This window comes from Ochlerotatus camptorhynchus, unplaced genomic scaffold, assembly GCF_037179485.1.
Source record: "Ochlerotatus camptorhynchus isolate MF236.1 unplaced genomic scaffold, CSIRO-AGI_Acam_v1.1 ptg000247l, whole genome shotgun sequence".
Lineage (NCBI taxonomy): Eukaryota > Metazoa > Arthropoda > Insecta > Diptera > Culicidae > Ochlerotatus > Ochlerotatus camptorhynchus.
In genome coordinates this window covers 532,409-556,714 of record NW_027040737.1, presented here as the reverse complement: position 1 = coordinate 556,714, position 24,306 = coordinate 532,409, and the positions used below count along the sequence as shown (strand labels likewise).

Here is a 24,306-nt window from a genome sequence, read left to right as displayed (position 1 = left end):
TCGTGGTCTGACTGGCGTGACCCAAACGATGATGCCAGAGTTTTCCAGCGTCCGATGCGCATAGATTTGCGGTAGCTCCTGACACGTCCAAGTTTAAATCCAATTCGTACAAATTACTGAGTCATTCTTTTTCATCATCGCTTGATGCTTTCCACCACGGCTTGTGAATAGTACGTCGATTCCCGCTTGGGACATCTTCTTCACGGATAGCAGGTTCCCTCTCAGCTCGGGCACGAAAATCACATTTTTCATTTCAAACTTCACACCTTCTCTTGATAGTCCAGTAACTTCACCTTCGTAGTTTCCGATAATTGAAACACCATCTTTGGCTACATCGATCACGAACGGTTGTTTGAGTTTCCTCACCGACTGCATGCATTCCAAAGTGTTCACCAGATGGTCGCTGCAGCCAGAATCCACAACGAAAACTGACCTCTTATGTTCCGTCTTCGTCGGCATCTTGTTCACCATGAATGAAACTGATTTGCTGTTAACGGCCGCATTCACCTTACCTTCTGGCTTCTTAACATAGCAATCTTTTTGCATATGTCCCACCTTTCCGCAACGATGGCATTTTCCGGTAAACTTTTTGGTCTTCTTATTTCGTCCTCCGACAAACGCTGCACTCCTATCTTCACAAGAATCTTCCATCCGATCATACCGCTTGGATTCCTCCGCCAACAATCGTTGCTTCACGGTTTCCAACGTCAGGTCCTTTTCGTTTATATTCTCTAAAGCTGTTACCATGGAGTCGTAGCTGTCGGGAAGGGTCAAAAATAACTGTGATACCGTATCATTCTCCTCCAATTTCGCACCAGCGGTCTTGAGCTGCCGTACGATGTCGTCGAACTGCTGGAAATGATGCCGCATTGAAGTACCCTCCTTCATCCGAAGTCTTGCCAGTTGCTACCGTAACAGAGTCTGACTTGCCACAGACTTCTTCGCGAAGGTGTCTTCGAGTGCCTTCCACATATCGCGAGCCGTCTCCTTGTCCCGTACTATGCCAAGACATTCATCGGAAAGGAATCCGACCAGTAGTGACTTTGCTTTCCGATCTGTCTGCATAAACTTTGCTCTTCCAGCATCCGTTGCACCAGGAACTTGCCCCGTAAGCGCTTCTGAAACTTCCGCCGCATCCAGGTAGAGTTGAACGCGAAAACGCCGATCCGTTTAGCTGCGAAATTCCAGAGCCTTCCTTCGTAGACGAGCCCATAACCTAAAGGAATACGGTGCGGATGGGGCGGACAGGAAATAACCAGGACAACACTTAACAATGAACAAGTTTTATTAACGATAAAGTTATCTTGGTATGACTGCTCTCTTCAGTGTCTTGATATGGAATCACGCTAGAAAATTGATTGAAGTGTTCAAGACAGCAATCCAACGTCTACTTTGTTAACAGAAATCAAAAGTGACAGTTACGTTATATGGAGGTACTAGCATCGCTAAAATTGGGATACGTGATTTTTGATGAAATTGATCCACAGGAAATCCCTGGTATTTCAATTAAAAATTGAATGAAGAATATGAGCACAAATATCATGGCTACTACACGGTAAGGAAAAAGTACCCAACGGAAAGTTCACTTTTACCTACTTTTGACTAGTTTGTCTCCTTTTCTCGTTCTAATGTTGTCAAAAACGGAGGAGCAAAACCACCCAACAGGGGTAATAAAGTGTGGGAACCCAACGTTGAGTATAATCATATTTACCTACTGTTGGGTACAACTAACATACTTTTGGTTAAAAAGCTTGTGGAATTACTTTGACCCGCTTTACCTACTTTTGGGTTCCTGCACTATAGTGCCGAGATGAGTGAAAAGAACTTAATTTTGGGTACTTTTTTCTAACCGTGTATGTCACACTACAGAATACAGTGTTGCCCACCGAACAGCTGCTTGATCATGCCATAAGACCATTTTACTTTTCCATTTTACTATTTCCACATTTCATTTTCCATATTCAATTTGCCGTATTACCTCTTCAGTTGTTTATTTCCATTTTCCTATTTTCATTTTGGATTTCTAAATTTTTATTTTTCATGCTCCATCCTATTGCTTTTTACATTTTCCTTTCTCATTTATCTCTTTTTCATTTCCTCTTTTCCATTGTACATTATTTTTAGTTTTTAATTTTCATTTTCCGTTTTTCATTTACTATTTGATATTTACCGTTTTCTTCTTAATATTTTCCATTTTCTATTTATTATTTTCCATTTTTCTTTCCTATTGTCCATGTTTCTTTATCACTATTCCATTTTCTAATTTCTATTTCCTTTCTTCAATTTCCATTTTTCAATTTCCATTTTCCAATTTCCATTTTCCAATTTCCATTTTCCATTTTCCATTTTCCATTTTCCATTTTTCAACTTCCATTTTCCAATTTCCACTTTCCGATTTCCATGTTCTAATGTCCATTTTGCATTTCTCGTTTTCAAATTTCCATTTTGCCAATTCCATTTTCCAATTTCCATTTTTCAATTTCCATTTTCCAATTTCCATTTTCCATTTTCCAATTTCCTTTTTCCATTGTCTATATTTCTTAATCACTTTTCCATTTTCTAACTTACGTTTTTCAATTTCCAATTTCTAACTTACGTTCCAATTTCTAATTTCTATTTTCCAACTTCCATTTACTTATTTCCTTTCTTCAATTTCCATTTTTCAATTTCCATTTTCCAATTTCCATTTTCTATTTTCCATTTTTCAACTTCCATTTTCCAATTTCCATTTTCCGATTTCCATGTTCCAATCGAGGGGAGCGACACATCTAGATCTCAATTCTAGGTGCTCAACAAATCTTACACTAGCGAATCAATCTTTGAAAAATCTTCTTTCATTTCTCGCATCTACTTGCATCGCGCATCATCTTTTTGCAGGAAATCTTCAGAATCGTCATCAATCTTCTTTCTATCTACTCAGTGTGCGCGCAGCTAGCCACAGCAAAACACAATTTTTCCTGCATCGTAGATAGAGTCGCCCTTCTTGGTTCCAATGTCCATTTTGCATTTCTCGTTTTCAAATTTCCATTTTGCCAATTCAATTTTGCTAATTCCATTTTCCATTTTCCAATTTCCATTTTTTAATTACCAATTTCTTATTTCCATTTTCCAATTTCCATTTTCCATTTTCCAATTACCATTTTCCAATTTCAATTTTCCAATTTCAATTTTCCAATTTCAATTTTCCAATTTCAATTTTCCAATTTCAATTCTCCAATTTCCATTTTCCAATTTCCATTTTCTAATGTCCGTTTTGCATTTCTCATTTTCAAATTTCCATTTTCCAATTTCCATTGTCCATATTTCTTTATCCCTTTTCCATTTTCTAACTTATGTTTTCCAATTTCCGTTTTCCAATTTTCATTTTACAATTTACATTTTCCAATTTCCATTTTCCAATTTCCATTTTCCAATTTCCATTTTCCAATTTCCATTTTCCCATTTCCATTTTTCAATTTCCATTTTCTAATGTCCATTTTGCTTTTCTCATTTTAAAATTTCCATTTTGCCATTTCCATTTTACAATTTCCATTTTCTAATATCCATTTTGCATTTCTCATTTTCAAATTTCCAGTTTCCCATTTACATTCTCCAATTTCCATGTTAAAATTTCCGTTGGACATTTCCGATTTCCCATTTTCCATTATACATTGTCCTATATCTTTTTACATTCTAAAATTACCAAATTTTCATATGACATTTTCCATTTTGCTCTGTCCTATTCTAGGTCCTATTTCATTTTTCATTTTCATTTATCTTTTCTCCATTTTTATTGTTTTATTTTTCATTTTTTGTTTATAATTTTTCCGTATTTAATTTTTCCATTTTTCATTTTCATTTTCCATTTTTCATTTTCAGTTTTCATTTGACATTTGCTATTTAATATTTTCCATTTTTCTTCGCCCGATTTTTTTTTATAAGTCATCAACTTTTTTTCCATTTTCGATTTCTAATTTCCATTTTCCTTTTTCCTTTGTCCATTTTTCTGTATCACTTTTCCATTTTCGAACTTGCGTTTTCCAATTTCCGTTTTCGAATTTTCATTTAACAATTTGTATTTTCGAACTTCCGAATTCCACTTTTCCAATTTACAATTGCCATTTTCCTTCCATTTTCCAATTTCCGCTGTTCAATTTCCATTTCCAATCTCCAGTTTTCAAATTTCTATTTAATTTTTCACTGCCCATTTTTTTCATTTTCATTTTGATTCCCCATTTTTACAATGTCCAATTCTGTTTTTCTTTTTCCATTATTGCATTTTATTTTTTCCATTTTCTATTATTCAAATTTCATTTTCCACTTTCAGCTTTCCTTATTTCATTCCATATTTTTAATTTTCAATGTCTTCTTCCCATTTCCCATTTTCCCTTTTCCATTGTTTATTTTTCATTGTCCATTTTCCAAATATCCATTTTCAATTGTTAATGTTTTCATTTTGCATTTTGATTTTCCATTTTTTCATTGTCTGATTTAATTTTCCGTTTTCGAGTTTTGCTTCTTTTTCCATTTCTCCATTTTACTTTTCCATTTTTTAGTTTCCTAATTTCAATTTTTTTCCATTCAGTTTTCCATATTCTTTTTCCCACTGTTTATTTCAATTTTCCAATCTCCATTTTAAATTTTCCATTATCCATTTTCCATTGTCCTATTTTTTTTCCTTTTCCCAATTTACCATTCCGAATTTTCACGTGACATTTATCATCATTAATCTTTTTTTTTTCAATTTTCCTTTTCCATTGTCCTCGTTTTCATTTTTAATTTTCATTTCCATTTTCAATTTTCTATTTAATATTTGTAATATTTATATATCAATTTTATTTTTTTTTTCTATTTTCCATTTTCCTATCTCCATTGTCATTTTTTCTAAATTACTTTTCCATTTTCTTATTCCCATTTTCCAATTTCCATTTTCTTATTTCCAGGTTGCATTTTCGAATTCTGATTTTCCGTTCACATCATGCATTGTCCTATTTCGTTTTCCATTTTCCAACAACCAGCTATTCATTTGACATTTTCCATTTTTCATTGTCCTATTTCTTTTTCCATCTTTATCCATTCAATTTATCCATTAATTTATCTTTTTTTCATTTGCCTTCATCTTTTTTTCATTTGCCGTTGCCTATTTTTTTCATTTTTCATTTTCCATTTTCCATTTTCTATACAATATTTTCCATTTGTCTTTGTTCGATTTCATTTAAAATTATCAATAATAATAATAATTAAATCAATTATAATTTTCTTCTATTTCCATTTTAGATTTCCAATTTTCATTTTCTTTTTTCCATTGTCCTTTTTTCTAAATCACTTTTCCACTTTTATATTTCTATTTTCCATATTTCCATTTTACAATTTTCAATTTCCGATTGCCATTTACCACTTTCCATTTTCCAAATTCTAATTTTTATTTCATTTTTCACTGTCCATTTTTTCTTTTTGTATTTTCCATTTTTTCAATGTTCAATTTGTTTTTTTTTTCGATTTTGTATTTTTCAAATTTCATACCTATTTCATCTTCAACTTTCTATATTCCATTCCATATTTTCCATTTTCAATACCCTTTTCCCATTTCTCTTTTCCAATGTTTATTTGTCATAGTCCATTTTCCATTTTACAAATTTACATTTTCCAACATCCAATTCCCAAATTCCATTTTCCATTTCGAATTTTTTTCATTTTTCATTTGGATTGTTTCATTTTTTCCCCTTTTTCTCTTTTTGCTTTTTCTATTATCTTTTTCCATTTTTAAATTTTACTTTTTCCTTTTTAACAATTTCCAAATTTCAATTTCCATATTCCATTCTTCATATTCCATTTCCTATTTTCCATTTTTCAATTCTCATTTCTCATTCATCATATTTCTTTTTCGATTGTTTATTTGCCATTGTCCAATTTTCATTTTCCAATTTCCAATTTGCATTCCCGAACTTTAATTTGTCATTTTCTATCTTTCATTGTCCTATTTTTTTAATTTTTATGAAGTGTCCAACATGAAATTTTCACAGAAGATATCATTTTTCGCAAGCTTTTAAATAAAAAAATTCAAAAAATGTTGAAGAGGATATTTCTTTGCGTATTTTTCCTGAACAGCAATCATTGTATCCAACAACTTTGTCTCAGACGTCATTTCGATTGAAAGTTCCGTTTTCGAGTTATAATTTGTTGAAAAATATCGAAAATGCCATTTTGAAGTTTTTGCAGGGATTCAAAATGGCCGAATTTTAGCCCAAATGTAAATGATTGACCATAACAAACAATTATGCAAAGTTTCATGCACATCGAGTCTGAAATTCATTTGTTTGTTATTTGGCCTGGAAATCTTCTTCTTCTTCTTCTTCATTCCTTTATTTAACGTCGGTCTCTGTTCCGCAATCTAGTGCCAATCACCGACGGACATCGATTGCCGATAATTGACGGCAATCGAATGTGCAGGAAGGCAGCTTCCACACCTGCGTAGGATATCGCACCCATTCAACACACATGGGCCGGGACCAACGACTTTACTTCCCTTCCGAAGGAAGACGTGACCAGAGATTTTTATGCCTCAGAAAAATCCCACGGACCTCGGCTGGGATTGAACCCAGACCCATTGGGGTGTTAGAAAGCAGTCACGCTTACCACTACACTACCGGCGCCGGCTATTTGATCTGGAAATGTTCTTTTCTATTTTCCTATTTGCAATATGTAATCAATTTTATCACGGCCGTAGAATCTGACTCGTATCTAGGCTCATATTTGAGTTCCATTTACTCACTTTACTAAAACCTCCGTTACTCGTAGACTGATTAAAAATTTACCCGAATTTGATCAAATGTCAATCACATTCATGCATAATTTTGACGAATATGACTGACATTCAAAATGACGTCGGACATCGATTTTCATCCTCTAGTCATCACCTCGTTTCCAAAAATACCTACATTGATGGGTATCTGACAGTATTTCCAACTTTTTCTGAAATCGGGAGCCGCCATCTTGGATTTCGAAATGGCGTCGGACATCGATTTCTAGCCTGTAGACATCATCCCGACTGGTGATATTTTTTAAGCATTCAGAGAAGCGTCCCAAGTGAATTTCTTGAATAATTCCATTAGAGTTTCGGGAGAATGAAAAGCAAATGCTGAGAAGAACTCCAAGGGAATTTTCATGAGAAATCTTCGTTGAATATGGAATGGACTATACTGAAGCCTTCAGAACTACTTGAAAGCTTCCATCATTTTCATGAAGTTAATCAAACTGCCTTGATGTTCTTTTGTAGTTTGAGAAACTAGCCTGATGCTCACAATATTTCTCATCAAATTTTTAAACTTCCCTGAAATTTTTCGAACTTTCTCTCAAGTTCCCTTTCCTAACAAACATAGATCTTCTCTAAAATTTTAATAATTCGCTGAAGTCATCGAAACTTCTTTAAAATTTGTGTAATTTCTCTAATGTTAACGAAGCTGGTCTGAACTTCTCTGTTCATTCCTGAAGTGTGTGCTCTGAATGTAATTGAACTATCCTAAAAATGTTTAAACCTCGGTGAACTTCTGAGCTTATGTGAAGACTTCAATAATGTCTGAGGTCCTCTGAAAATCTGGGAACATCTTAAAATTTCGCACTAATTTTCTGCAACTAATGGAACTCTGGTATTCTAAAGTATAGCTAACAGAGAGTCCACAATAAATCAAGTTACCCTAATTATTGCTCAAAAATTTGACACAATTCTATCCAACAACCGAATGTCTGCCGCATTTCACCCCAAAAACCCTGCCCACACCATTTGCATTCGAAATACATTGTAAGCAACCATCATCAGAAACGCCATGATCGTCGCTACCACCACCACCACCACCTCCACTCCCACCCATGCATAGAGACGCTCTAAATACTTTCACTGCAACCGGTGTCTATTTTTGTAAGCCGACGCTCGAAGGAAATCGGGAGAAAAAAAAAAGTTTGAATCAGCAAATATTTGGCACTTTTCGCCGAAAAAAAAGGCATCTCATCTTAACGCGAGATTGCGAGACGAACATCTATGTACCCTGTCGGGAAACGCTTTTCCCGACAGATTTGGCAGCCACCGCCCGCGCTGAGGCAAATATGGGTCAAATCACCGACCGACGACCGACCCCGGCACATCTTCTAAGCCAGCAGTCAGTGGGGGTTTCGAGTTCCTCCTGGTTCCTCATCGGTCGACGAGTGACACATGTGCTCTCCGATGGTGATGAGTCTGTTGGCGAACGCTTTTACAAACTACTTAACCATTATTGCAATGGTCGATACTTACTCATACAAAAATAAGCTATGAAGGGAAAGGTGAAACAAGTGCAAAAGAGGCTGTGCGAAAGAAGGCACAGCGGAAGGAGGGGCGGAGCATGATCGTAAGTTAGCCAAACGATTGCATGGCAGTCATGTGAAGAAATTTGTTCAACTAATTTTAATCGTGGCAGCAATTCTTGTTGCTAAGCACCGCAAGGTGCACCGATTTTGACGGAATCGATTCTTCCAAAGCTAATCAATATTTCAGGAAAATCACCGCCTGGTTCTTGTCCATGGGGAGTTTGATTTAAAGCCTCTAGAAGCCAAACACGGGACACAGGAAGTCGTCAGAATTTGCACAGACATTATTGCGTAAATCGTCGCTGGAGCAAAGAATGTTTACGGTTTTTCAAAGAGGCTCCTCGGAAACAAACTCCCAAATGTTAACCTAGTTTCCACTTACCGTCTGCAGATTTTCACTAGGTATAATATCCACCGAAAAATTCAATCAAATAACCAGAAAATCGGCACAATTTTTCACGGCACTAAAACGCTTTCCTTCGTGTTTGCTCGAAGTCGAATAGTGATGTGTTTATGAGACGAGACGCGAGGCGAGTGCCATGTCAGTATACACACATCATAGCAGCCCGTCGGCTACGTACAAACATGTACACATCGGTAGACCTACCTACATAGTAGGCCTCCCCATTTGGAGGAGGGCAGGTTCGGTGTGGAGGGAAAGCAAACGACGGCAGCATGCGACGGAAGTGGCCAAGCAATGGCTGGCTGCCGGCCACGGGGAAGGAATCTCTATTGAACATTCATTGAGTGTGTAATGCTTGCATGCATACACGCTAAGCCACTCCGTTGCTGTTGGCTCTAAAGTAGCTACCAGGCTAACTGCGGCGATTCGCGATTATTTTTGTTGATGTTGTACAACAACATTCTTTTCGCTTCCATACAGTAGAGCACAAATACTGTCGAAGTCATACGATTGAATGTTTGAGAGCGAGAGAAAACAACGTAGTGTGCGTTGAAGAACGCGTGGTTCGTCGCGAGAAAATAAACAACAACAAAACAACAGCCATCAGCCAGCCGCCGAAGCACCGTGGCTTTTCCGCATATCGTTCGTTGATTCGTTCGTTTGCTCACTGTCAATTTGACATCGTTGTCAAATAGGGAGGAACCGCGTGTTTTTTTTTCCTCCATTCATAAGACCATTGCGGAAATTAAACATGATGCTCAACCCATTGCCTAGTGCGAGTGATGGAGAAGCATGGTGGTTTGTTTACATTCAACCACCCACCCACCGCCCGCAGACGCGGCATCGCACGTGATGTGAGGTGATGACCGACCCCACATTAAAGGATAATGACGATGCCATTATAGGTAGGTAGGGTAGGATGGTCTAAAACGCACCCCTGGGGTAAAATGGCCGTGCGCTGTTTTTCATAGCTTCCTGATTGTCAATTCGGGAATTTAACGAGCAACATTGCGAGTTCAGTACTTCAGCTAGCATTATGGCACATAAAATCTCAGATTTGATAATGGAAAAGCAAAAACCGCGTAGGGCCATTTTATCCCAGCAGTGCATTATGAACTGTTTTCCCCTACATATGGTACAGGCGAACGCGGACGGGCGTCGGATATTGTATCAAAACAAAACGTAAAACGATCGTGCAACTTTGCAGGCGTGAGAAATATGTTGCACGACACAGCGCCCGATCAGATACGAAAATTGAAATGAACGTTAGCAGAAGGTCTGGCACAAGGGAAGAATGCTGATGCTGCTGCTGGCACCAAAGTTTATTTATTTTTTTTTAACGTAGGACTACGTCTGTAATTTCTATATGGGGGTACACTTTGTGAAAACCGAAAATGGAACATGTAACAAAATTATGAAAGATTTTGAACGTTAATAACTCAGCTGCCCCTGGACCAATTTCAATAATTTTATCACCAATCGATCATAAATATTACTACGCATCTGTTAAAATTAAGACTTTATCATTTTTCAAAATGTCACTATTGGGAATTGCACTAATGTGCAACTGTTGCTATTATAATAAAAATTATCACCGATTGCCTGCGAAACGCGATTTCCCGAACACAGATTTCAAAGTTGAACACGAGACGAACGTTAATAAAGAAAACTAAACTAAACTTCAAAGTTGAATTTCATCCGGTCTCACCAAACGGTGTTTATTCAATCACCGCGTGGTGAGTGGTGGTGTTCTCCAGTACACAACGAGCTGCAGCCCACATGAGCATCCATAGGAGGAAGAAGCCGCACCGCTATTGATCAGAATCAGTAGCTCTTCGTGAGTAGCTGTGGGCCATGTATGTCAAGCGCATCATACTAAAGAGTATAAACAGAGAGAACCCCGCTCAAATTCCTATTCCTACACAAAACACAAGCTCCTGCTGCAGTTAACAAATCAGAGTTATTATAAAAGACCATGCAGTCCTACGTCACCATTGCGTACAACCCCATAGGGCTGTCCCTTGTAGTTTTTTAATTGCTAGTGGGTAAAGCCCAATGTTTAAAAAAAAAATTGCGGAGCCGAAAGTCTCTATTGCAAATTTTTGCCGGAACGCAAATTGCATGAACCTTGCAGACAGATTGCAAGTTGATCGGTACACTGAAAATATTTGTTCGTTAATTCTAGTCCTTGTTACTTTTTATACCGTGTTGATAGTGAGAATACTCGGCTTTGTCCACCGGGGATGATCTTGAAACAAGGAAAAATTAGTTAGTTAGTCTTCATTAAAGAGCCTGCCAGACGACTTGTCCAAATTGGAACGATCGATTATCTGTCAAAGTCATACGAAAAGTTATTGTGTGTTTCTCAAAATGGGATTATACCATCCGTTCTGTTTTATGGCCATACGACTGCGCCCATTGATTTAACATACGGCGGCTCTTTATCCAGGCTTCGCTCCTCAAGCCGCTGCCATAAAATACCTCGTAAAATACTATATAAGTTGCACACCTGTGTAGAATCCTTATGAGCGGGGTTGCAGCGTGGAGCCGTCATCAAATGAGAATTTAACATAAGCGCGACAATATTCGCTCGATTGGAAGACCTATCAAATGGATAAGATGTCGTCTCTTTATAAATTTAGGCTCTTTAGTCTTCATCTATGTGATTCCTAATCTTCTATAGAGATTTTCACGTCCGGATGTATTGGTGCGATATGTGAGAGCGTGTTAGTGAATATCCGAGGAAAATACATAACAAATCGATGTCAAACTCATTTTGACAGATCTACTTTCATACATTTTTAGGTTAGCCAGAGGAAAATAATAAACAACTTTACACGGCGTTTCTCCCTCTAGTGTGCGTGCGTTAAACGTCACTAATCTCTATTCGTTATTGTCTAGTTGGAAGCATATGAACACAATCTTTCCCTTACTAGCTGGTGTTGTTAGTTTCTAGACAAACGAAGTGACAGCTCTAAATTTGATTTGACGCACTTACATTTGAAATTTTCGAGTGTACCTCACGGCAACACTATCTACTCATATGTACTAGCTTAAAGTAGATGATACTATTGGGGTTCCGCCTGTTATATCTTTTTCTCTAACGAAAATTGAAAGGGAGAGCCTGTTGTCAAACAGCATGTCACAATGTCATTTTCGTTGTTGTCTGCACTTCTTTTGTATAATGAAAGACCATAGGCCAAAGTGATTAGGGGTGAACACAGCGGGTTAACATTTGCTTACAAGTACTATCATATATTGCTATCATATATCATTGGACACAAAATCAACTTTGTTCAAATCAAAACAAAAATACTAAGCCATCAGGTGGCTGATGGCACAAGCCTCTAAGAAAATTCAATTCCAGCGAACCACATTATTTTAATTCATTTCTTCGCTAATTAGTCATCTGTCACTTCGTTTGTGGTTTCTGTGAGTGAACTAGCAGTTGCCACAAATCGTCGATTGAAGTGATTGTTTACAAAAGCAGATACGTTGATTTGAATAGTTACCATTCATCAACTCTAAATCACTCTAGTAAAAGCACAAACGAACTGGCAGACGACTAACTGGCGAAGAAATCAATTGAAATAATGTGGTTCGCTTTAATAGAATTTTCTTAGAAGCTTGTGCCACCAGATGGGCTAGTATTTTTGTTTTGATTTGAACAAAGTTGATTTTGTGTACAGTGATCTTTGACAGTGTGCAAATCAAGGGGTAAAACAGCTCGAAATCATGAGCAGTTTCAGAGTTGCTTTTGAGGCACCTCGAGTAACTCACATTGGTCAGTGAGCAAGATCACTGTTATTTGCTTTCTCACTTTTTGCATCACAGCAACATTTGAAGGTTCACCTTCATGCGATTTGATTATCCTGCATCATCTCAGTTTAATAACCTGAAAAACTCGATCTGCCTGACCAAATACTCAAAATACAGAAAATTACGTACCCCGCACGTATTACTATACTCGTCGAAGTAATCCCGTTCCCATCGCTTGACAAACTGCCGCTGGATGAAACTGGGAACCGAGCTCTGAATTACCACGGTACCGTTCTGCTGACGGTGGACATCCATCCTTCCGCTTTAGGTATTTCTCCTTTGACGTTATTCGGTTTCTCGTTGGCTAAGTCCATAGCGGTCTAAAGGGTAGAATGCACAAACGAAGTGACAGACGGAGCGGCTCGAAAACTTTGGTGACGCACCTGCTATTGCAATTTTTCAGTGTACCACATGGCAACACCACTACTACTGGATTGTACCACATGGCAACACTACTACCAACAATCAATACGAAACTAACGATTTTAAATTGGCTCACCACTTTAGTAGCCTATTGGTCCCAAGCAAACGATTAATGTACCCTATTCTAGTCGAAATTCTAGTACTACGCAATGTTTGTTTTGATTCGCTATGAAAGTTTGACAGATAAAATGAGGGGTTATTGGTTTTTCCTATGTTTCGAGGAGTGAATCGATTAGCTTGGGACCGAAGAGAGTACCAGAGATGAGCCAAAAAGTTGAGCACGTTATTTCGGGACCTTCTAGTCTTAGAGTTACCTCTATGCTACTACTGGATTGAACTAGCATTTTCACCAAATGTACTAGAATGTTTTGGTTCTATCTCTTTCACTCTACTCAAAACTGAAATCCATAAAAAAATGAAAAAATGATACCCACTCTTTGCACACTGTCAAAGAATCATTGTACACAAAATCAACTTGGTGCAAAACCAAAACAAAAATACTATCCCATCTAGTGGATGATGGCACAAGCTTCCAAGAAAATTCTATTACAGCGAACCACATTATTTTAATTGATTTCTTCGCCAGTTAGTCGTCTGTCACTTCGTTTGTGGTAGAATGTGTTGTTCGTTTGCATCTGTTTTATGATCAGCTCTGACGATATCGAGTGATTGGTAGCGATCTTGTGAACTTGATCACGTCTCATGCCCATCCTGTACATATACTGGCTGTTAGAATTCAAAGAGAAAGTCGACGAAGAGAATCTGTCAGCTTGATTTGTTCTTCGTCTGCCTGACCGGTTGTCATTTCGATTTCGTCCGGTAGATCGTTGATGGGTTTGTAGTCCGGACGAGGCTCGCAGGCACCGGAAACATTGGCAGCGTTGACTTCATCGTCCTCCACCTCTTCGGTTTCGGAACTGGCGGAGGCTGCACTGATGCTCTAGCTGATCATTCCGCGGGGGTTGTTGCCCCACTGGGGAGATGTTATCTATACCGGATACTGTGGCGGCGGATGGGCCACGGTTGTAATATTGCTCACCATACTATGTTTGATGTCCTGTGATGGAATCGTTATACTGTAGCTAACTTGCATGGTGCCAACGAGAATGTTAGTCGGAATGGGATCGGAGTTAGTTATTACCACATTGACTGGTGGTGCCTTTTCTACCTTTTCATGATTAATCGAAGCTGACGGGATCGTTGCATTATAGGTGAAATTCTAGATGTTTAGCAGAATAGCTGTTTAAAGAGCATGTTTGATCAGCGATGATCCTTTCGGAGTGACGACTGGGACTAAAGGGTGATACGGTCAAAATTTGGTCAATATCAACTTGACGTATTTCTTTCAATTTTGCATTTAAAAAACCTGAACACCCCTCATTTTGAAGGTGTGTGTGTGTAGAATGTTGCTCCTATTTTGATTTTGGAATTCACTCTTCAGTTGTCAAAATGCCGTCCAAGCAAGAAGAGCAGCGTATCAAAATTTTGCTCGCGCATCGCGAAAATTCGAGCTACTCGCACGCAAAGTTGGCAAAATCGCTAAAAGTTGCCAAATCAACCGTTACAAATGTAATTAAAGTGTTTGGGGAACGTTTGTCGACAGCCAGGAAGTCTGGATCGGGGGGAAATCGAAAACCGGAAGCCGCTGAGACGACAAAGAGAGTTGCCGGTAGTTTCAAGCGAAACCCTAACCTCTCTCTCCGAGATGCCGCAAATAAGCTGGGTGTATCGTCTACAACCGTGCATCGAGCCAAAAAACGAGCCGGACTATCGACTTACAAGAAGGTAGTGACTCCAAATCGCGATGATAAACAAAATACGACGGCCAAAGCGCGATCCCGGAGGCTGTACACGACGATGCTGACGAAGTTTGACTGCGTGGTAATGGACGACGAAACCTACGTCAAAGCCGACTACAAGCAGCTTCCGGGACAGGAGTTTTATACGGCAAAAGGAAGGGGAAAGGTAGCAGATGTTTTCAAGCACATGAAACTGTCAAAGTTCGCAAAGAAATATCTGGTTTGGCAAGCCATATGTACCTGTGGCTTGAAAAGCAGCATTTTCATAGCTTCCGGGACTGTCAACCAAGAAATTTACGTGAAAGAGTGTTTGAATAAACGTCTGCTGCCTTTCCTGAAGAAACACGGTTGTTCCGTACTGTTTTGGCCGGATTTGGCATCTTGCCATTACGGTAAAAAGGCCATGGAGTGGTACGCCGCCAACAACGTGCAGGTGGTTCCCAAGGACAAGAACCCTCCCAACACGCCAGAGCTCCGCCCAATTGAGAAATACTGGGCTATTGTCAAGCGGAACCTAAAGAAGTCCAAAAAAACTGCTAAGGGCGAGCAGCAGTTCAAGGCAAACTGGCTTTCTGCGGCGAAGAAGGTGGACAAGGTGGCTGTACAAAATCTGATGGCAGGGGTCAAGCGTAAGGCCTGGCAATTCGGATTTGGAAAAGCGGAAGCCTAACTGAATATTTTTCCTGAATTTTATACTAATTGAACTTGAAAAAGAAATTTAATTTGATTTTTTAAATAAACGATTTCACCGATTTACACGCGTTTTCCCTTGACCAAATTTTGACCGTATCACCCTTTAGTTGCTGAGGAGGAAGAACAACTGCGGAAAGCTGGTTGAAAGTGCAGGTTTTTGTTGGCAGTAAGCAGGCACTGGCACAGGTTCTTCCATGATATTCAAGCTATTCAAAAGCCTCAGGATACACTTGGGCTTACTTTGTTTACAAACAAAACTTACGTCTAATATGAGACGCATATTCTTAAAGGGAGTAAACGGTGTAAGCAGAGAAAAAATCGATGAACGTGGATTAAATATTGAGGTACATTGAATTACTCGCTAGTTACTCGCTGCAAAATAAGCAACTCAGAGTAAACTGTCTCACCCCTTGGTGCAAAGAGTTTATCATTTTGTCATTTTTTTTATGCATTTCAGTTTTGAGTAGAGTGAAAGAGATAGAATAAAAACATTCTAGTACATTTTGTGAAAATGCTAGTACAATCCAGTAGTACACTCTTAGAAATTAATGCCGATTTCGGTAATTTTTACCGAAATCTGAACAGCTGAACTGTTCGGTAAAATTTATGCAATTCATTTCAATTGCTTTTTAGCTACTTTGAAACTAAATCTCTACTAAAATGAAAAGATTTGATCATTTAAACAAGGTTGAACATGTTTGAAATTATTTTCAAATTCAATAGCCTTTAAAATGAAGGTCGAAGTTTTACCGAACGTTCAGCTGTTCTGATTTCGGTAAAGTTTACGAAAACAAAATCTTAGTGTGTAGTGTTGCCATATGGTACACTGAAAAATTGCAATAGCAGGTTCGTCACCAAAGTTTTCGAGCCGCTCTGTCTGTCACTTCGTTTGTCGTTTAAGAGCCTGAATTTATGAAGAGACGAATTTTGGTGAATTTTCACTGAAATTTGACGCTTCGAAAATAAATTATAATGATGGAAAATTCCTCTGTTGTTGATCGTCCAATTTTCGAGAAGGTGTTTGTCAAAATTGATTCCAGGTCTGTCAGAAATGACTCTGGTAGAATAGCAGGTTTATTTGAAATTTTCCATCTGTCAAATTTAAGTGAAATTTCCAAGGGGTACTCAACATATAGGGAACATATGATTTGACGTTTGGGTTGTGTCGTTTGACGTGTAAACGTTCACATTTGATCGTTTACACGTCAAACGACACAACCCAAACTTCAAATCTTATGTTCCTCCTAAGCGATCGTAAAATACTGGATAGGCTGTCTTGCAATGAGCACTCATACATAGGATTTCCAGTGAAAACTAGATGTATGAGTGCTCATTGCAAGACTGCCTATATTACATGATATAAGCCATAGTCTGTACTGGGTATTACGTAAACTTAATATTATAACCCATATTCCCGTCCCATATCATAATCCTATTGCCGACACATAAAATTCAAATAAGTCAAATGTATGTAAGGAAAACACACCCCGGAAACAAATTGAAAATATGGTTGTATAGCTTCACTGTAACAACTACGGCTAATCATCGAAAGTACTTGCACCTTTCTTCTGAGGATGTAATCTTTGCTATCAAATTCGTTCGAAGCATTTACCTTTCAGCGGCAGAAGACGCGATTGTATCTGTCTCATGGCGTTCGTATGAGAAAATGGAAGAGTTGCCAGTCTTCTTGATATGTTGTCTTCGATTTTACTCAGGCACTATTGAGCAAACTGCAATCACTCTCTCATACTCGAAATCTCTCGAAATGTACCACGACCAAATTGGCACAACGATGCCTTCTATACGCACTCTGACCAAAGCACATGGAAACTTCGTCGAAAACACCTGGGGTTTTGACCGCCTTTTTTCAGAACGGTCCCACGGTCATTCGGCATTCATCGACATATTAGGGCAACTATCTCAAAACATTTTGTCAACTTTTATTCATCTAACAATGCATACATTTTAACAACCTTACCTCTCAAACCGTCCCCCGCCCTACTTGGCATACAACCGCACCGCATTCGGGACCTCGTAGTTGTTCACTTCGAGCAAATCGATCAACTTCCTCGCAAAGTCCCCACTAATCTTGAAATCGCCGTCCTCGGCCTGCAGTCGATTGAACAGTTCCACCGCCGCCTCGCAGTTATTATCCCTGACGTACTGTTTCATAATCACCGCCAGGAAGTCCGCTTCCCGCACGTTTGCCAGTCCCCGGGAACACTTGGCCAAGCGTAGAACCACGTCCAGCTTGCCGGAATTCACCAGAAACTCGCACTGCGTCAAGATGTACTCGTGGTTCACGCGCGTTTCCGGATTTATAAGGATCCGACGGAGTTGTGCTTCGGTGCCGGCTTCCGCCAGGGCCACAATCAGTGTGTTGTTCGTGTTAACCGATCCGTGAATCTTGGAACCGATCTGGATAACTTCACCCAGCAGGGCTTTCGCTTCTTCGGGGGAAATTTCCGGATCGGTTGCATTGGTTAAACGGACCAGGGTGGTGAAGATTTCCAACTGAAGAGGAGTTCGGCGTTTCTCGGTAGCTATTCTTCGGTATTCGGTAACGGCGTTGCGGGTTTGGTTTTTAAGAAGGTACTCACGTATGACCGGACCGAGAAGAGCGTTGTCAAAGGTGCAGTAGCCCAGGTCGACTAGGAATTTCAGCATTTCGCTGGTGTGGTTTTTGTCCGATTTGTAGTCGTTTTCGGCAGCCCATTGGGCCGTGTTGGTCAATAGGTTCCAGATGTTTTTGTTGGAGTTTCCGGGCCGGAGTTGTCCGGAGGATGCTCGCTGTTTGATGACCTTCTGAGCGTTTGAGGGGAAGCCTTTTTCCGCTAGGAGTGCAGCAAAATCAATCACCTTGTGTTCGTCCAGCAGAAATCCTGGGAACATGGTTTTGATCTGCTCCAGGGTTTTTCCGGCTTCGTCTACATTCTTGCGCTTGATGTGTAGGTCAAAAACGGAAGCAAGCATACCGGAGCTTAGTTCGACTTTGGATTCGTCACACTTTTGCTTGATTTCCAAGGCACGATCCAGACGATTTTCACGAACGCAAACCTGCAGTAGCCGCCGAAGGACTCCCCGAGAATTGAGTTTCTTCTCCTCCAACTCACCCAGATGACATTCCAGCTCTTCGTAGCTCATGTCTCTCGGATGCACGATCATCGAGTCGAACATTTCCCTCGAAGGGATCGTAAGCTTATCTTCTACTAGGGAGTTTATCAGCTTATCGAGAGCTGCATTAATTTGCTTGGCCATCGAGAAGTGATTCTTCAGTACATTGGCACTCATTCGGCTGATTCGAATCTCGAACGTTGAAAACTGCTCCAGCAGTGACTTTATGGTGGAAGCATCATGCTTGGTCTTCTTGTTGCTGATCAGTTCCATCAGCAGCTGACCGGCTAGATCGTGCTTCGGATTCTGAGCCTTGTCCTTAAGCTGACGAACGACTTCCGACATAGTGTTGAAATGTTGTGCCGTTTTGTTAACCGTCATTTGCAATACCAACGGATAGATCAGTGCTTCTGTGTCCACCTTGGACGAGTACAGCTTGGCGACCTTGATCGCATCATCGAAGCGGTTCTGATAAAGCAAATGAGAAACTAACGGAGTCATCAGAACGGACATCTTGACCCCACGGTCTTCGAATTGCTTCAGCAAAGTTCGCACGTCCTTTAGCGAGATTGCCAGCTTTGGAAGAACGAAAACCGAAATCGTCTCCACGTCAATCTCGGTTCTGTACCGTTTCATAAGCTTGAGAACGTCCAACACTCCGGCTTCACCGTGTTTGGTGAAATTATGAACAATCAACGGCCAAAAGTAGTGCGGCCGCAAATCCTCCTGCTCCTTCAACATTCCCAGCAGCTCCGGATAGATGTCGATGCAATGTTTGGCCGCACATTCGCATGCCACATGCAAAGCCCGCGTGTTTCTTTCCGTTTTGATGAGTAAATCCACCAACAGGACAAGTTCCTCCAACGGAGCATTGGCTTTGACCATTTCAAATATAAGTGAAACTGCGTAGCTGTCGTAGTTTTCATTCAGATTAAACTTTGGCACTGGAAGCTCGTTTAGCAATGCTCTTACCGATTCAAACTTACCCTCGCGGAAGAGGTCCGAGCAAATGTTCCGAATAACTGGATCTATACTCGAATCCTGAATCACATCTACCGGAAACAATCTCACCAACAGCTTGATAGCTTCCTTGTGATCCCTCACCAGTGCTTCCTTCAATGCCTCCGCAACGTGATTCTCCTTCAGCAAACTCCCCTTCTCCGAAATCAATTGCAGTGCCTTCTCCATCTGATTGTTCCTCATCCATCCAACAACCAGCTCACCGTAGACTCCCTCATCCGGTTCGATATTTCCAGCACTCATCGTATCCAGAACAGTCCTCATCGCTTCCAGGTCACCTGCCTTTGAATGCCCCCGCACCAAAGCGGCCGCAATTCCCACATTCGACCCCAATCCTTGCACCTTGAACATCTCCATTACTTCCCACATCTTGGGCACGTCCCCTCGTTCGCAAACCACCCCCAAAAGCAGCTCATAGAACTCCTGGTCCTTCTCAACCTTAACCCCCGCCAAAAACTGCTCCACCCCTCCATCGAAATCCACCGCATTTTCACGGTAAACCCGCAACCATGTCTTCCATCGATCCAACGGGACTGTCTCATCTCCACGATTGGCCATGAACCAAAGATTCCTGAAAAGTTTCATCCGAGCTTCCACCGGATGATCCAGCAGCAATTTTCCACAACAGCTGAGCAGAAAATCGTACGATTCCGCCGGGATGTCTTCCGGCTTTGCCAGGATCTGGTTCAATCGATCAAGGTGAACTCGCCGGTAGGCGAGCACGTCAGCCTTCAACTCATCTAGCGGATTGATTGTTGTTTTCGCTGGAAAAACATTTGATGAATTGTGTTATCTTCTTACTAAAATATGTTAAAACACCTACCTTTCTTGAACCGGGGTTTAGCTTGCGAGGCAAACGAGCAGGAACCCCACTTCGACGGCGATGAATCGTTCCGCGTAAACAGCTGACTGGGCATCGGCCGTAGCGAAGGAGGAAAAGTCGATCGCATTCGGATGACGGCACTTCGACACAACACCAAACGATGCTGCACCTGGAGGAGGCTTCGAACTATGTTCATCGTTTCACGGAATCTGTTAACTTTTCCCGAAAAATCCACTTATTTATTATGGAAAAAATTGTACGACGACGCGACCGTACAGAAAAAAAATGTTACATGAGCACGGCACGGAGTGTGCACCGTTTTGTTTTGATTACAGTTCGCGTGCCCGCACCCGGCGGAATTTTGACAGTGATACTTCTTTGCCTCATCGGCCAAAATTTGGACCCAAGTCAACACAAACAATGTTGCCAGAATAACAGGAATTCATCAGCGGGGGGAGAAGAGATCGGACGGCGATACAACAGCCCGGATAAAAATAACTATAAAATTACAATAAAATACATTCATTTCAGTGCCAACATTTCAAAGGGGCGTAATTGCATTTGTAAACAATGGCTTTAGCCGTCGATTTCTCGTGAATAAAAACTCACTCATGAAAATTAATGACACCAGCAGGTAGATAAATGTTTCCTCTACCAGTTAGCGTTGTCATTTTGGAGAGGTAAGATTTCATTCGCGAGAAATTGACGGCTAAAGTCATTGTTTACAAAAGCAATTACGCCCCTTTGAAATGTTGGCACTGATTTCATTCTTTTGTTGAGAATTAACCCTATTGAAATTGTATTGTATTGGTCAAATGATCAAATTGTCGTGTTGACGAAGTAATGAAATTGGGTTGTTAGCGGAATGCTTAAATAAAACAGCAAAAAAGGTAATCTCCCATTTAATTCCACTTAATTAATTTTGGTATCCATGACAGATACGTTTTTCGACTACAATGTGCAGTCTTCATCAGTTTCATTCCCACTAAAGAACTTTTCAAAATCTAAACCCCTTAAGTACTCATCCCATAGGTAAAAAAGTCAAGATCACAGGTATAAAAATGAAACTACAATGTGTTGAATCGGAACCTACCTAACTAATAAAAACCAAAGTAAACTAAAGGAGAAAAATCTATACAACTCCCAAAGGCTTGGTAGCCATCATGCTTAAATAAAATGATGATCAGTACTTAAGGGGTTAGATTTTGATAAGTTCTTTAGTGGGAATGACACTGATGAAGACTTCACATTGTAGTCGAAATACGTATCTGTCATGGATACCAAAATTAATTAAGTGGAATTAAATGGAAGATAACCTTTTTTGCTGTTTTATAGTACAAACTACAGAGTTATAACATGTTATAGCGCTATCTTGATGGTGGTTTCTGTGTTGCAATTATTTGACAACCGTTATAACATGTTATAACCATAGAGGTAACTCTAAGACTAGAAGGTCCCGAAATAACGGGCTCAACTTTTTGGCTCAGCTCTGGTACTCTCTTCGGTCCCAAGCTAATCGATTCACCCCTCGAAACATAGGAAAAACCAATAACCCCTCATTTTATCTGCCAAACTTTCATAGCGAATCAAAACAAACATTGCGTAGTACTAGAATTTCGACTACAATAGGGTACGTTAATCGTTTGCTTGGGACCAATAGGCTACTAAAGTGGTGAGCCAATTTAAAATCGTTAGTTTCGTATTGATTGTTGTTATAACTCTCCAGTCTGTACAGCGTTTTATGATCAAATTGTCACCACATACGGTTTACAATCAATTCTATGTTTTTTCCTTGATTTTTGTTTTCCGTCAATCTTGTTTTGTGTACTGAGTACCAATTCTTCCGACGCCAGGGAGGTAGCTCCAATACCTTGACCCTACCTATCGACCCATCAACTCATATACCGGGGACCAACGGCCCAGGCTTTTTGGTGTGGCTGGCTGGCTGATCAATTCTATATTATCAAAATTTTGAACAATAAATAAACAACAAAACAACTTTGTCCGCAATTCTTGTTGAAATTAAGTTTAATTCTCCTTAGAATTCCCATGCAATTCAGAACCTCAAAATTATCTTGAAGTTCTCCTCTAAATTCTTCTAAAAAAACATTTTGGGGTGGTACAAACAATTCAGAGTCGCAAAAAAGCATATATATTGAATAAATCTACATAAACATTTCAAAAGTTCCTATTTGCATTGATCGATTATCTTCAACGACTTTCTCTTTCGTCAATAACTTAGCTGCAAAACCTTTCCCTATTGTATTTGACGTGTTGGACGCTAAATAAGAGCCTCCTTTATCAAACTATGTGGTAGGGTAGAATTAGCGCGAAATCTGTTTGCATAGCAGTGTTTATGAAAAGAGAAAGTCGATTAAGAGAATCGATCAAAGCAGATAGGACCATTTGAAATGTTCATCGAGAAATGCTATAAAACAGTGTACAATGCTGAATAAAACGAGTTGTCGAATTATGTGCTGAAAAAGCTCATTGAGATCGATAGATGTGTGTGTGTGTGTGTACAATCTAACCCCCACTGTCCGGCAGTGTTATTATGGAAGAAAACTGCTTTTTATTATCCTTTAATTAAAGCAGGTTTAGTCCGGGAGTTAGAAGGTGTTAGCTCTATTGCAGCTCCAGTGACCCATTTCAGAATGCCTGGTAATTCACGACCACTCCGAGGTCACTTTTACTTGCAATAAGCCCCGCATATTCACTCTACCTTTATCAAATGGATAATGGTATCATAAACACACTTCCAGATTCAAAAAATATTATTTCCAAATCTGGCACGTATATAGTTTTGAAATTTGTTCAACTGTATTAAATCGATTTGAATGGACATTTCTTACCAATTTTGTTTCGAATACCTCTTGATTCATCTGCTGGCAGCACTTACTGGCCTTACCGGCGACCAACTCGTCTGCCCGCAAAAGCAACAACGCCTAAATCTCAAAGCTCTCCGGACGTCCCCTCGAAAATGCAATCGAGATATGTATAAGAACAATCTTCAACTGGAACGTACTCACCAAATCAATACATCCGGGAGCACATTCCCGATGCTTATTTTTCTCTCGCATGTCCGTCGTCGTCTAACGGCAAAAAAAGGGAACTCGGTGAGCAATTTTGTGGTACGGAATTTTCACTGAACATAAACCGTGAATTCACGAATTTCATCAAACCCAACTGCGAAACACGTTCAGAAGAATTTTGGTACACTTTCGATCAATTTCTTTCGCAAACACTTTTTTTTGTAAAGAAAGTTGCAAGCGAGCCAACATCAACACCGATTGTGCCGAAGCTCATTGAGATCGATAGATGCACATTTATTCCACTGTTTGCTCTGATTTGATTAATTTACTTATTATAAGCGTTAAGTGTCTTCCCAATTCAACGCCAGAAGTTTGATCTAATAACAAACTGAATAAGTGTAATTTGTACATACATTGACACTTTAATTCGACTGTTTTCAATTGATTTAATAACATGCTTTATTAGACGTCTAATAAATGTTCTCTAGCTCCGTTATTAGATTTCACTGCATTGCTTTACAATATTTCTGAATAAAGGTGAATGCAGTCAGCATAATAACGACATGACACTTAATTCTGACTTATGTCCGAAAATCGTAAACGACTGATTTAAATGTGCAGTGATCCGAACTGGCAAAACCATAGGATTTTTTGATCTAGATAAAAATAATTTGTCCAGAATAGATCAGACACGAGCCAATTCATAACTTTTGCATGCGGGTTCATGGCTTAGCTAAATATTTCCCGCGAACACGGAGCCAGATGTCAGTAGTGGGCTTTGGTCAGAAATTTTATTATTTTTGCTACGGTCATTCATGTCGGTTTGTCGGTGATTGGAATATGAGCGGCTGAGTGGCTTAA

At 39.6% G+C, this 24,306-nt stretch overlaps 2 protein-coding genes across 3 annotated transcripts in view; both read right to left on the bottom strand.

Moving 5' to 3' along the window:
- LOC135704755 (putative uncharacterized protein DDB_G0277255) overlaps positions 1–8,822 on the bottom strand; it is a 159,192-nt gene extending 150,370 nt beyond the window's left edge. The window contains exon 1 of the mRNA XM_065226239.1: positions 8,702–8,822. The gene's annotated coding sequence lies outside the window, so the exon portion shown is untranslated. The remainder of the gene's footprint in view (positions 1–8,701) is intronic.
- Positions 8,823–17,420: 8,598 nt separating this feature from the next.
- Positions 17,421–20,668, bottom strand: Lrpprc2 (Leucine-rich pentatricopeptide repeat containing 2). 2 transcript variants are annotated; one of them, XM_065226258.1, is made up of 2 exons: positions 20,408–20,668; positions 17,421–20,354 (listed from the first exon to the last, which is right to left on the bottom strand). In XM_065226258.1, exons 1-2 carry the CDS (start codon positions 20,607–20,609, stop codon positions 17,455–17,457), a joined length of 3,102 nt encoding a protein of 1,033 aa, XP_065082330.1. In that variant the 5' UTR covers positions 20,610–20,668; the 3' UTR covers positions 17,421–17,454. The 2 variants fall into 2 exon arrangements, with proteins under 2 accessions (XP_065082330.1, XP_065082331.1); XM_065226259.1 differs by having other exon boundaries at positions 20,414–20,668.
- Between the last annotated feature and the right edge of the window lie 3,638 nt (positions 20,669–24,306).